Source organism: Nyctereutes procyonoides, unplaced genomic scaffold (genome assembly GCF_905146905.1).
Source record: "Nyctereutes procyonoides isolate TBG_1078 unplaced genomic scaffold, NYPRO_anot_genome, whole genome shotgun sequence".
Lineage (NCBI taxonomy): Eukaryota > Metazoa > Chordata > Mammalia > Carnivora > Canidae > Nyctereutes > Nyctereutes procyonoides.
Window position 1 is genome coordinate 49,576,754 of NW_026575121.1, and position 14,404 is coordinate 49,591,157.

The 14,404-nt window shown below is 37.8% G+C and overlaps 1 protein-coding gene across 1 annotated transcript in view; it reads left to right on the plus strand.

Annotated features, from left to right (window-relative positions):
• The window catches only part of TM9SF2 (transmembrane 9 superfamily member 2), a 54,464-nt gene extending 49,959 nt beyond the window's left edge, over positions 1-4,505 (plus strand). The window contains exons 16-17 of the mRNA XM_055336109.1: positions 81-252; positions 3,816-4,505. Coding sequence (XP_055192084.1) covers positions 81-252; positions 3,816-3,883 — 240 coding nt within the window. The 3' untranslated portion in view covers positions 3,884-4,505. The remainder of the gene's footprint in view (positions 1-80; positions 253-3,815) is intronic.
• The last annotated feature ends 9,899 nt before the right edge of the window (positions 4,506-14,404 follow it).

The window sequence follows — 14,404 nt, forward strand, 5'->3', positions numbered from 1 at the left end:
TAAAAATTAGAGTTGGAGGCTATTATACGTTATCTATTAATTGAAAAGTAATTCTTATTCCTTTTTTCTTTTTAATCTAGGATTATCATTGGCAGTGGCGTTCATTCCTTACCAGTGGCTTTACTGCAGTTTATTTCTTAATATATGCAATACACTACTTCTTTTCAAAACTGCAAATCACAGGAACAGCAAGTACAATTCTGTACTTTGGCTATACCATGATAATGGTTTTGATCTTCTTTCTTTTTACAGGTAAGAATTAAAATGATTGGTTTTAGTTAATAAGTTTGTTGGCAAATTATTTATAAATGTTTTCCTTTTATAAAATCCATGGTGGTTTCTACTACTACGCACTGCTGTATTTAGTCCTCAGTGCAGCTAAGCATTGTTTGATCTGCCCTGCTGTGAGGTGGATGTCAGTAAACCAAAAGTGAGGGAACCAAACCTAATGGAAGAAATCTAGACAGACACCATCATTGTCCTACCATCCCAGGGGTACCTGGACCCACACCTGCCCAAAGTTTTCCCCTGTAACCTCTTAATTGTATATAGTCTTTTGCAAGCTCATTTCCGAAGTAGGGTAAAAAGTTTAAATATGAGTAGAAGTTGAGGGGGTGAAGTCAAGATGAGCTTGAGAAAATGTCATCAAGAAAACACATCAGACACTCCATTCAGAAGTAAACTATAAGTTTATATCTCCACTTGAAAATCCAAGTACCTAAATGGGAAGTATTGGTACTTAGGTTATTTATGTGTGTCTTACCTGTTCACTAGATAAAAGTTTTCTGCATCTTAGAGCCCTTAGAGTAATTACTTGGTAAACATTTATGGAATAATCAAACTCAAAAAAAGAAAATTGTAGGACCTTTCTTTTTCACAAAAAAAATGTGCATCTAAAATTTGTATTTAAATAGTGTTGCATGTTCTGTGAGGAAGTATAGAATCTGAAAAGGAAAAGGGAGTTTAAAAAAAATTAGAACTATTCTATTTTTTAGTCATTTGTTAATATTTGAGAGAAATCGGTAGAGTTTAAAGTTTCCTTACAGGAAACTTTATCAGCATAGAATGAGCTTTAGGCTCTTCTGTTGATTCTGTATTTCCAGGTCATTGGTCAGACAGTGGGGTAGGTGTATGTGTGGGAGGTGTTTATCTTGATGCCATGTGATCAATAAGATAGGTCCGCAGCTATAAATCTTAATAAATAGTCTGTAAAACAGAGGTAGCCTATGAGACAATGAATTACTGCTTTTATGCATCTGTATCTGTGTGTTCCTAAGGGCATATATAGAATAATTTATTCCTGTTTACACACAAAAAAGTAGTGATCTTAGTGAATGTCTCTTGTTTCTCCAGGCATGTGATATAATAAGAGTTTAACCGTCACCTAAATCTTTATTGTTCTGGTTTTTAGTGTCACATTTTATTTATTCAGAGTAAACCTTTGTAATCTAAATTTGGGAGCCACCTCAAATTGAATCATCCAGTTTAACCAATAGCTTTTGGTATATGTCACTTTATGGGAAAGATTCTCTAAAAGGGAGTGGTGAGCCCATTCAGTGTCTTACATGTTTCCAAAGTGGGATACATCTGTATTTTACTTCAGTGCTCCTAACTAACACCATGTCATTGAAGTCAGTGTTTTACAAAACAAAACAATTATTCTGTCACATGAGAAAAGATGCCACTATCCGTGTGTATGTTATATTTATCCCATATTAAGAACAAAGTGAAATAGTAAGAGTATTTTGTTAAGAATAAAACCTTAGGGTTACCAAATACAGTGATAAATGTATTTTCTCATCTTAAAATATTACCTTGAAGTTCTTGCTAAGCATAAGGTTGTTTAAATACATTTATGTTTTCACCATTACTTTTCTAAAATTAGCCCCAGCCTCTACACAGACCTTAATAATGATCTTTTGAATATCCAAAAGGTGTATTTTTATTTCCCTTAAAACACACAATGACTGACAAATTGCAGGGACTCATACGATGTATGAATGAGTACAGTAATATTTATAACATCCCCTAATAATTTCCCACATATAGTCTCTTGACTTAGAAAATCGACTTAGAAAATCTCCTTTAATACTTTTTCTTTGTATTACATTTAAGACAATGATGAAAACTTTGGAACTTTTTTTTTTATTTAAATTCAGTTAAGTAACATATAATGTATTACTGGTTTCAGAAATAGAGTTCAGCGATTCATCAGTCTTGTATGACACCCAGTGCTCATTACATACATTACATGCCTCCTTAGGGCCCATCACCCAGTTACCCTATCCCCATATCCTCTCTTCCCTCCAGAGACCCTCAGTTTGTTTCCCGTAGTTATAAGTCTCCTATGGCTTGTCTCCCTCTCTGGTTTCATCTTGTTTTATTTTTTTATTATTTTTTTAAGATTTTATTTATTCATGAGAGACAGAGAGAGAGAGGCAGAGACACAGGCAGAGGGAGAAGCAGCCTTCATGCAGGAAACCCGATGTGGGACTCAATCCCAGGACTCCGGGATCATGCCCTGAGCCAAAGGCAGATGCTCAACTGCTGAGCCACCCAGGCGTCCCTGATCCTCTGTTTTGTTTCTTAAATCCCACATTATGAGTGAAATCGTATGATAATTGTCCTTCTGTGATTACTTCACTTTAGCATAATACCCTCTACTTCTATCCATGTCATTGCAAATGACAAGATATCCCTTTTTGACAGCTTAGTAATATTCCATTGTGCATATATGCCACTTCTTTATCCATTCATCTGTTGATGGATATAAAGCTTACACAAAGATATGTACATCCCCTCTGTGTTCATCAGCACTTACATTTATTTTCTCGGGGTAATTCTGGAAATTTTTCAGTTTTTAAAAATATATTAGGCAGTTAACAATTTAGTAAATAATCTTTTGCAAAACAATGTCTCTGAATTTGTTTAGTAAATCTAAGCATGGTAAGGTTTAAAAGAGCACCATACTTGAAGTCAGAAAAAGTGAATTTGCATTCTAATCCAGCTATGTGGCCATTAGACAGTTTCTTAACTGAGTCTCATATTTGTCACCTGTCTAGCATTCAAATTTTCTGGAACCTAGACTGATGAAGGAGATACTTGAAAACCAAAGCATTTATTTTTCATGAATTATCTCATTTACTTTACATAGGACAGATAAAATTATCTCTGTTTTAATAAGAAATGGGTTTGGAGATTTCATTTTACTAGTCTGAAGAATAATTCAGTCATGACAGAGCTGCTCTGTCCTCCATCACCACACCACCTCTCATATTCAGTGGGGATGCACTTTGTTGTGATCCTAATTAGATCATTTTTAACACTATAAAAACTTTGAGTTTAGTTTTATTGTATTTCTTTAGAAATTGATAATTCCCAATAACTATACTTAGGAAATAGCCCCCATTTAAGTCTATGAATCTGATACTCTGTTTAAGCTATTTATTATCATACCTTGAATTAATTTTAATAGCAGTTTTCCATTTTGTGATAAAATATTATTAAATAGGAAAAGAAAATTGATACCCTATTCAACTTTTCATTTTAGTTTTTTTTGCAAGTAATAAGGAAAAGAATATACTTAGGTAATCTTAGAGTATAAAAAGTTCTATCAATTTCTGTAAAAAATTTGATTTAAGGTAGTTGTGTAATTTTCAAAAAACTTATAGATCTATGGTATATTCCTGGTAAGTAATAGTTTATAGTTTTGTGGCTATTACTAAAGGAACCAATCATTTTAAATCTGTGTTTTTGTGTAAATTATGAAATTTCCTTTGGAAAAGTATTTATTTATTTTTTTTATTTTTTTATAGGAACAATTGGCTTCTTTGCATGCTTTTGGTTTGTTACCAAAATATACAGTGTGGTGAAGGTTGACTGAAGGAGCCAGTGTGTCCAGTTAAAACAGAAATAAATTAAATTCTTCATCAACAAAGAGCTGTTTTTGTGACTACCTTGAGTTTTATCAGACTTATTGGCCTAAGTAATCCTTGAGAAGCAACATAATTCTAAATACACCTCTTCCCATACACCTGTCTCCACAAAATGTGTTTTCAACACTAAAACATTTGTATCGTGATTTGATTAAGTATATATTCAGTTCTCGTTGAAGAGCAAATTTAAATATTATGTGCATTTGTAAATACAATAGCTATAAAAGTTTCAATACTGCTAATGGCAGAATAGAGGAGGCCATATAAAACAGTGCTGATGAAATGCAGGACAGTTCATTGTAAATAGGATTTTCTAGGCTCGGTAGGTGGAAAGAATTATTTTTCTTTGAAGGAAATAACTTTTTATCATGGTAATTTTGAAGGATGATTCATATGATGTGTTTATTGGGGGGCTGTGGCTTTTAAGAAAATCTTGTATTGGTTGTAACTGTTCATATCTTCTTCTCTGTGTTGACTTCATTATTCCCATGGTACTGGCCTTTTAAACTATGTGCCTCTGAGTCTTTCAATTTATAAATTTGTTATCTTAATAAATATTGTAAAAACGTCTTCATTGCATCATTACCTAATGTATATTCAAGGAAAATCTATAAAAGAAATCTATGTACCAATGGTATTTTAAAATGGTTTATACTGTTTTATGAGATTTTACTGAGTTTTGTTAATGTAACACTTTCTTGGTTATCTAAATGAAATTCCAGTCTCTTGGGCTTTGTGACAAATCTGAGAGATTTTCACTATTAGTAGTAATTATAGTCATGCACATCTAGCCAGATAAATAATGTATGTCTGGTAGTTAATATGGGCCTCACTACATTGTCATTAAGGATTTTATATTTTTGACCTGTTTTTCAAAATACAGTATTTAAATTTTTTTTTTAATAAAAGTCCCAATCATTTTATTTTTTTACTATTTTTGGTTTTAGAGCATGAGCTGGGGTGGGGGAGGGGCAGAAGGAGAGGGAGAGAGAGAGAATCTTAAGCAGGCTTCAGGCCCAATGCAGAGCCTGCAGGCTTAGTCTCATGACTCTGAGATCATGATATAGGCTGAAATCAAGATTTGGATGCCCAACTGACAGAGTCATCCAGGCGCCCCATTTTTTTTTTTTAAGTCAGTATTTGTTTATATACTAGCAATGACTAGCAGATCTAGTCTTTATATTGTCTTCATCTGGAGTTCAGTTTTATTTCTTAAGAGTTAGGAAATAATTGTTTCTAGGGTGCCTAGATTGCTGAGTTAAGCATCTACCTTCAGCTCAGATCATGGTCCCAGAGTCCTGGGATCAAGCCCCACGTTGGGCTCCCTGCTCAGCAGGGAGTCTGCTTCTCCCTCCTTCCCACTCATGCTCGCTCTCTCAAATAAAATCTTTAAAGGAAAAAGAACTATTTCACATTCATCTGACTAATTGAAATCCATTTATGTGGAACTAGAAATTTGAGATGATTTCAGAAACATTAGTTTGCTTATATCTATAAGGATATTCATCTTGTATTTTAGGGGCTCGGTGCTTGCTGCTTATGAGAGAACAAATCAGATAGTAACATTGCTGGGCTCTTAGTTTTATGTTGATACTCTTTTTTAAAAAAAAAGATTTATTTATTTATGATAGACATAGAGAGAGAGAGAGAGAGAGAGAGAGAGAGAGAGAGGCAGAGACACAGGAGGAGGGAGAAGCAGGCTCCATGCCAGGAGCCCGACGCGGGACCCGATTCCGGGACTGCAGGATCACGCCCTGAGCCAAAGGCAGGCGCTAAACCGCTCTAAGCCACCCAGGGATCCCGATACTCTTTTTTAAAAAAATGAACCTGTTGGTTTTGAAGGAGCTCTAGTTATTTTTAACTTCTCACATAGAGATTTTAGAGAAGTTCCTTTTAAATTTATTTTCTGCATCTCTTAAAGCGTAGTTTTTATGTATAATACTTTAAAGTACGGTTGAGATAAGCTAGTTGACTAAACAAAAGATTTTATTTAAAAAAAAAAAAAACTAGGGATCCCTGGGTGGCGCAGCGGTTTGGCGCCTGCCTTTGGCCCAGGGCGCGATCCTGGAGACCTGGGATCAAATCCCATATCGGGCTCCCGGTGCATGGAGCCTGCTTCTCCCTCTATGCCTATGCTCTCTGCCTCTCTCTCTCTCTCTCTCTCTCTCTCTCTCTCTCTCTCTGTGACTATCATAAATAAATAAATTAAAAAAAAAAACTGGATTCAGAACGAGGCTAGTTTTGCTGATCAAAGTTAAGCTTAAATTTTATTGTTCCTTCCATGAACAATTAGCTTAGTGACTCAGTCAACTTACTGTTTTGATATAATTTTTTAATATAAAACTTTAATTTTTCTCTATACTTCACAGTAAGCACATTTTACACAAATAATGGTGAGGCAATTGGAAAAATAAAATATCAAAGGAAAAGACTTAGTACGGAGGAGAGATGAGAGATGAGGAAGGAGACAGCAAAGAGGAAAGCAAGCAAGACAAGTGGTGAGGAGGGCCTTGGAGAACACACCTCTTCTCTGTGGCTTTGACGTCAGCTCCCATGGTTCTAGCTCACTTGCCTCAGTTGCCACAGACACAGGGCAGTCACATGATTGAAGTCAGTTTGCTTTTTCTCCTCCCTTCAGAATTTACCTTTATGTGTTTTTCTCAATACCCCAACTCTTGGCTAATTTGATAATCTGAAGCAATGACAGTACTTAAAGTAGTCTTAGTAACGCTATTTAACATTTGAAGTTTGTGTTTTATGGCGTACAAACAGTGCTTCAAGTGAGAGGAGTGCTTCTAAAGGGTGCCTTGTTTAGGTCATGGAGCACTTAAGGGAAGTGGCTGAGGGTAGACCTTTCTGCATTCATCATACCATACAAGGTACAAAGCTGGTGCATTGTGCAGCCTTGGAAGTTGCTGTATTGTCAGATGGGCATCTGGTGCCTTTGTCCTATGTGATGGGTGACTTGAAAATTAACCAGTACTTAAATCAATGCTATCAGGCCCTCATACTTTTACATATACCAGCTAAGATTAATGCCACGAGTCACAAAAGACTTTTATTTTTTTTATTTTTTTAAAGATTTGATTTATTTATTCATAGAGACACAGAGAGAGAGAGGCAGAGACACAGGCAGAGGGAGAAGCAGGCTCCAAGCAGAGAGCCCAACGTGGGACTCGATCCAGGGTCTCCAGGATCACACCCTGGGCTGCAGGCGGCACTAAACCGCTAAACCGCTGCGCCACCAGGGCTGCCACAAAAGACTTTAAAATTTAAAGTATTACAGGTCCTAAAGATTTTTTTAAATGATTGACTATAGAAGGCTTTATAAAGGCCTGCTTTGAGTTTTTAATGAACAGGATAATGACCTCTTAACAGAATGCATTCCTTACCTTCTGCCTATGGATAGAAGGACATTTGAGTGTTTCATTAATATGTAAATTTGTCATTAAAATTAAAATATTTTTTTTAATTTTTATTTATTTATGATAGTCACACAGAGAGAGAGAGAGAGAGGCAGAGACACAGGCAGAGGGAGAAGCAGGCTCCATGCACCGGGACCCCGACGTGGGATTCGATCCCAGGTCCCCAGGATCGCGCCCTGAGTCAAAGGCAGGCGCCAAACCACTGCGCCACCCAGGGATCCCTAAAATTAAAATATTTTAACATTTTTGTATTTTTCTCCTGTAGCCTGGACAGTGGCCATAACATCTCTGCCTGCAATGAAATCTATATGTAGAACATTTTTTTTTTGCTTTCTCAGAAATTTTTACTTTGTCAAACTTGTTTCCTTCTACTAATTTGTTCTCTCCTTAACTGAAATTTGAAGTCTAAACACTAAAAATCATTGTTACTGCACATTTCTCTAGGTTTTGAAATATGTTGTATTTTTTTGGCCTGCCCATTTAAACTTTCTATCTTCGTTCTCATATTTGATTATCTTCTGTTCTCTTTCATTCTTTGGCCCACTGATATAGTTGATAGTTTCATCAGTAATGAATTATTTTATAAAGAAGAAAACATTGGCTTCTAAAAGTCCTATTTATTATTTCCTTTGGATAATTTTAGCAAAAAGCAGTCTAGGCCACATGAATGGTCTTGACTTTGATATATAAATAGTACTATAATAGGCCATAGGTCATTAATTTCTCTGAAAAGAATTAAAAATATAACATTTAACTCAAAAATGATTGAAGGATTAGTGTTTACTTTTAAAGGCTGGTTTTCACTGATACTTTATAATCAAGGAATGTATATATAGAATTCAAATCTGATTTTCTTCCTCAATATAAGCCAAATGTTTTTATTAACATTATTATCAAAGAAAATAATAGGCCAGTGAGTCGAAGTGAATCAGGCTCTCTTCTCTGGCTAATGCTACAGCTAGACAAGTTGCGTTGCAGCCTGCTGACTGGCACTGTTTCAGGTACAGGAGCAAACTAAGGTGGTAGGGCTAGGGTTGACCACAGGAGAGTTGCTGCCTGCAACTCTCAGTTGTGTCCTGCTTTGGCAGTGCTAGGATGGAAGGAGCTGTGGACTCGAATAACCCATCCTGTGAGATGCTGCTGAACCACGGCCCTACCACAGAGTATCCTCAGTGGCCACCATCACCAGGAGTCAAAGACACCTTACATATTCTTACTCCTCTGCTCTGGATTATTTGACCTTGAAGAACTTTGCCAACCCCTTGAGGAAAAGGGGTCATGATAAGAAACCTCTAAAGCTGCAGAACTGAGGTAGGACTCCTTTAGGACCTTCCTTTTAGGACATCAGGAAACCAGATGGTAATGGGAGCACCGGAGTGCGGTGGCATTTGCTTTTCATGCAGGGAAATTGTGAACCAGTCATTACTGGAATTGCACAAACCAGCTGACATCAAAAACAACCCCTTTCCCTACCCACATTCATATGATTTCCTTGAGACCCATTGCATGACTAATCAGCAAATTGGGCAATCAACCTGTGCAGGATGGGGGCCCAGGAATCTGGTATCTGACAAACACACCCGGGGAGGCAGTGAGGACTAGGACCAAGATTCAGGCTGGCTTCCCTAAAGCCACCAGGGTGCTTTGGACCTTCACCAACACAGTGATGCATCTTTGGGTTACCTTTAACCATTCTGGAGGCTGTACACCCACCTTTGTAAACCTGCCATGTATGTATGCGTTAGCTGTGTGTGAGAGAGAGACGGAGAGGGAGAGGGAGAGAGAGATTTGAGTGGAAGTGATCTAAAGAGCCCCAGGCTTTATATTTTTTTAAAGATTTATTTATTATTTATTTATGATACACAGAGAAAGAGAGAGAGAGAGGCAGAAACACAGGAGGAGGGAGAAGCAGGCTCTATGCCGGGAGCCCGACGTGGGACTCGATCCCGGGACTCCAGGATTGCACCCTGGGCCAAAGGCAGGTGCCAAACCGCTGGGCCACCCAGGGATCCCCCTTTTTTTTTTAAGATTTATTTATTTATGATAGACACAGAGAGAAAGAGAGAGAAGCCCCAGGCTTTAGAATCCTGCTCTACCACTACTGATCAGACCCCACCCAGTATAAAGGTTTTGACCTAAGTAATTCTTCCCATCCTCTGAACTCCTAATAATTTGTTACATGGTGATGTTTGACCGCTCTCTTATTCTTGTCTTAAATATTACTTAGATTATTGTTTAACTTTGCAGGCTTATCCTCCCAGATAGAACACAGACTTCTTTCTGAAGGGCAGGAACCACCGCTTACATCATCTTTGGTTCATGCCCAGGGCATAACAGTCCTTGGCACATAGTAGGTGTGTGTTTATTGAGTGAAACTAAGAATTTAGGTTAAGCGATACAGATTTTGAATATTTAAATCATTTGATATGATGTAAAGACACATTTCAGTATTTTGTTTAGCTCTCAGGTTCTAGAATGTGCTGTTTTGATTCCATAAAATTATGCATTTTAATGTGTATCCCGCAACATTGCCTTGTACACTTGTCCCATGATCACTGACAGTTGTTAAAACAAATCAGCACTGGCAGAACTTGGCCAGCTCCTCTCTACACTTAGTTTGAACTGTTACCCATGGAACTAGCTCACACATAAAGCTACAAAGAGGCTAATTGAAATCAGAATGCTGGGTCATTTCTCATTCAAACAAAACAGATGGCCCTCCTAGCCACACTTCTGTCAAACTTTGAGGGGGGAATGATTAAATGCATTTTTAACATCCACACATGCTTACTAGCTCCTTAAAGGAATTACACACAGCTATTGAGATGCAGGGGGCAAAGGAGAGAGGGCTTTTTTTTTTTTTTTTTTTAATAGCAGAGCTTGTTTCCCTTTACCTTGAAGGTTTAGGAAAAAAGCACTGTAACGGGATATATAGTTGTTCAGTTTCAGCTTAGATTCTGAACATTTATTATAATTTTCACTATTTTAATTCAATTTTTCCTTGGGGATGGGTAATCCATGTGCATGGTACACAATTCAAACCATAGTAAAGAATGTGGAGAAAATCTGCCTTTGTCCTAAATGTCACTGAGTTCTCCACCCAGGAGACCATCACTGTAAACACTCCTTCCTGAGCACCATATCTTTCCAGAAACCAAAACTTCATTTTAATTTACCTACTTGAAGCCTCCTATTTGGATCCTTATTTAGATGACAATATTAATAGCATTTGGTTTCAAAATTGGCATGAGGATTTTGCGAAAGCAGCTGTGGAGATTGTTTTACTGTGCAGACTGTATTCAGCATGTAGTACAAAGCATCGCTGTTATTAAATGACACCTCAGGAATATCTAATAAATATGTAAAGTGATATATGCTACCTCTTAGGAACTGTTTGGTGAAACAGATTTGAAGAAAAACTTCTACTGCTTCCTAACTCAACTACCCACCATCATTATGTGATGACAAAAACTAACGAAAGCATCACTAGATCCCAACTAATGGATGCATCGTTTAATTCCGTGCATTGCTATACAGAAATGCGGCCCCTTACTACGGACCTTTGAAAACAACCTGATACCAGCACTTGACTGTCAGTCTTGATGTTTGCTCTTGTTTGCCTCAGAAGCCCAGTACCCTGACATTGCTCCACTGAGGTGGCTGCTTCCTTGGCTCACCCATGCTTCGTGCTGTGGCTGTGGCTAACTTCCGGTCTCTTCCCTTCAAACCCGAAGGGCTGGTTTGAATAGAACGCCCCCTTTCCTCTCCCTCACCTGATCTGGGGGCTTTGGCTGGAAGCCCAGGTATGTGAGTGCCTCAGAGCATGCTCCCAACTGGGGTTCCAGGTTCCAGCAATTCCCCAACATCCTACTACACCCTGGCTACCCAGAATAGTCCCAACAGAGTGGACCACTCCCCACCAAACTAACCCTAAGGTGGTTGGTGAAAGCCTCCCCAAGTACCTATGAATTGCTCTTTTCCACTGGAAGATGAGGCCTATTTTCAAAGCTGTGAAAAATCTGTAATATCTACTTTTATCCTTTCTGACTTACATTTACATTTAAATATTGAGTTTCTAGATTACTGTAGTTATGTATGGGTAACTATATGTGAAATTCTGTCAGCAAGTGGGCAAAAAGCTAAAAAGGCGATAGGTCATTTTATATTAAGTGACAATTACCTCTGATTCTCCCAATGTCTTGTCACATAAGCAATGGTTTGGCATTTGGAATATTTATCCTAATTTTGCCAAATTCTCTATAATATGTAAGTATTCTGTACACACACACCTGAAAAACTAACATATTACTTTCTTTTTAAAAAAAATGAGTTTTTTAAAAAAGATTTATTTGTTCATGAGAGACACGCAGAGAGAGAGGCAGAGACATAGGCAGAGGGAGAAGCAGGCCCCCTGCAGGGAGCCCAATGTAGGACTGGATCCTGGATCCCAGGATCACACCCTGAGCCAAAAGCAGATTCTCAACCACTGAGCTACCCAGGCGTCCCAAAATTTTTAAGTTTTAATTCTAGTGTAGTTAACATGCCATTAGTTTCCGGTGTATAATATAGTGAGTCAGCAATTCCAAACATTACTTGGTGCTCATCAGAAGTGTACTTTTAGTCCCCTTCACCTGTTTCACCCATCCCTTACCCATCTCTCCTCTGGTAACCACCAGTTTGTCCTTCATAGTCAAAAGTCTGGTTTTTGGTGGCACCTGGCTGGCTTAGTTGGAAGAGCATGTGACTCCTGATCTTAGGGTTGTGAGTTTGAGCCCCACGTTGGGTGTAGAGATTACTTAAAATCTTTTAAAAAGAGTCTGTTTTTTGGTTTATCTTTTTTCTTGGTTCATTTGTTTTGTTTCTTAAATTCCACATCTGATTGGGATCATGTATTGTCTTTGACTTATTTCTCTTAGCATTATACCCTCTAGATCCATCCATGTTGTTGCAAATGGCAAAATTTCATTCTTGTTTATGTCTGAGTAACACTCCATTGTTTATATATCACATCTTGTTTATTCATCAATTGATGGACACATGGGTTGCTTCCATTTTTGGCTATTGTAAATAATGCTGCAATAGGCCTAGGGGTGAATATATCATTTTGAATTAGTGTTTTCGTATCCCTTGAGTAAATATCCAATAGTGGAATTACTGGATTATATGTCTATTTTTAATTTTTTGAGGAATCTCCATATTGTTTTTCACAGTGGCTGTACCAGTTTGCATTCCCACCAATGGTGAACAAGTCTTCCTTTTTGTCTGTACACCCACCAACACTTGTTGTTTCTTGCGTTTTTGATTTTTGCCATTCTGATAGGTGTGAAGTGATATCTCATTTTGGTTTTTATTTGCCTTTCCTTTATGATGAGTGATGTTGAGCATCTTTTCATGTGTCTGTTGGCCATCTGTATGTCTTCTTTGGAGAAATATCTGTTCAGGTCTTCTGCCCATTTTAAATTAGATTATTTGTGGGGTTTTGATGTTAAGTTACCTAAGTTCTTTATATATTTTGGATACTAACCCCTTATCAAGTATTGTCATTTGTAAATATCTTCTTCCATTCGGGAGGTTGTGTTGATTGTTTCCTTTGCTGTGCAGAGGCTTTTCATTTTGATGTAGTCCCAATGGTTTATTTTTGCTTTTATTTTCCTTGCCTTAGGTTACATATCTGGAAAAACATTGCTATTGCTGATGTCAGAGAAATTACTGCCTGTGCTCTTTTCTAGGATTTTTATGGTTTCAGGTATCACATTTAGGTCTTTAAAGCATTTTGAATTTATATTTGGGTATGGTGTAAAAAAGTGATCCAGTTTCATTCTTTAGCATGTAGCTGTCCAGTTTTCCCAGCACCATTTTTTAAAGAGACTGTCTTTACTTCATTGGATAGTCTTTCCTCCTTTGTTGTAGATTAACTGACCATATAAGTATGAATTTATTTCTGGGCTCTCTATTCTGTTCCAGTGATCTATATGTCTGTTTTTGTGACAGTACCATAACATTTTGATTACTACAGCTTTGTAGTATATCTTAAAATCTGGAATTGTGATACCTCCAATTTTGTTTTTCTTTTTCAAGATTGCTTTGGTTACTTGGGTTTTTTGTGGTTCTGTACAAATTTTAGAATTATTTATTCTAGTTTGTTCTTTATATTCTTAAAATCATAACATGGCCTCTATGGAAAAGAGAGAAATTGTTAGAGGATAGCATAAAGGAACTAATGTGGTTCATTTTGAGTGTTAGAGTCATTGCTTGGGTTGTAGGAGGTAAGCCCAGGTCCCCACCAGTCAAGACAAGGGACTGTAGTAAAAACTAGTTGGAGGTTGACCAAGCAATGTCCATTGACTGGGACCTGCTAGTTAAAGAGCCCATATTTACTGGTCTTCTGGTGAGCAGAAAACACGAATCAAATATAGCAGTTGGATGGTAACTGGCATTGAGATAGAATGTGGAGAGTTTAAGGGAGAACAATGACCCTGAGTCCCGTGGTACCATGCCAATTATTCCCTAAATAAAGCAAGTGGCCTCTTGACTGAATTGAAGTTCAAGATGTTGCCTTTGGTTTGTGATTTTGTTCCCATGTCTGCACTGGGCAGGGCCAGAGCCAAAGCTGCAGTAACCTGTGAACACCCCATAAGCACTAAAGGAACAAGATCCAATGGGTGGGATGCCAAGAGATGTCATGGAGGAAAGTTCCAGAACTCTCAGTCTGTAGGCAAACAGCAGTCCTCAAGAAGATGAACTGTTGCATGAACTCCCTCCTGCTTTCAAATGGAACTTGATGAGTTCCTCAGTCAAAGGGAAGTTTTAGAAGTTGCTCAGGGTCTCGGTACAAGGAAGGCCTGAGCCTGACCAAGCCACCTGGTGGAGTGTAGCTGAAACAACACCCCAAATAGACTTCCCCCACGTGTGGAAGCCACAAGATATGGTGCTGACAAGTGGTTTGCCACTGGGAGATAGGGAATCTATCCTGTAATTTCTTATGTTTTCTGCCAGGCTCTGCAGGATGTGCTGGCTGGGCTTTGGTGACCAGTTACTTTCCTG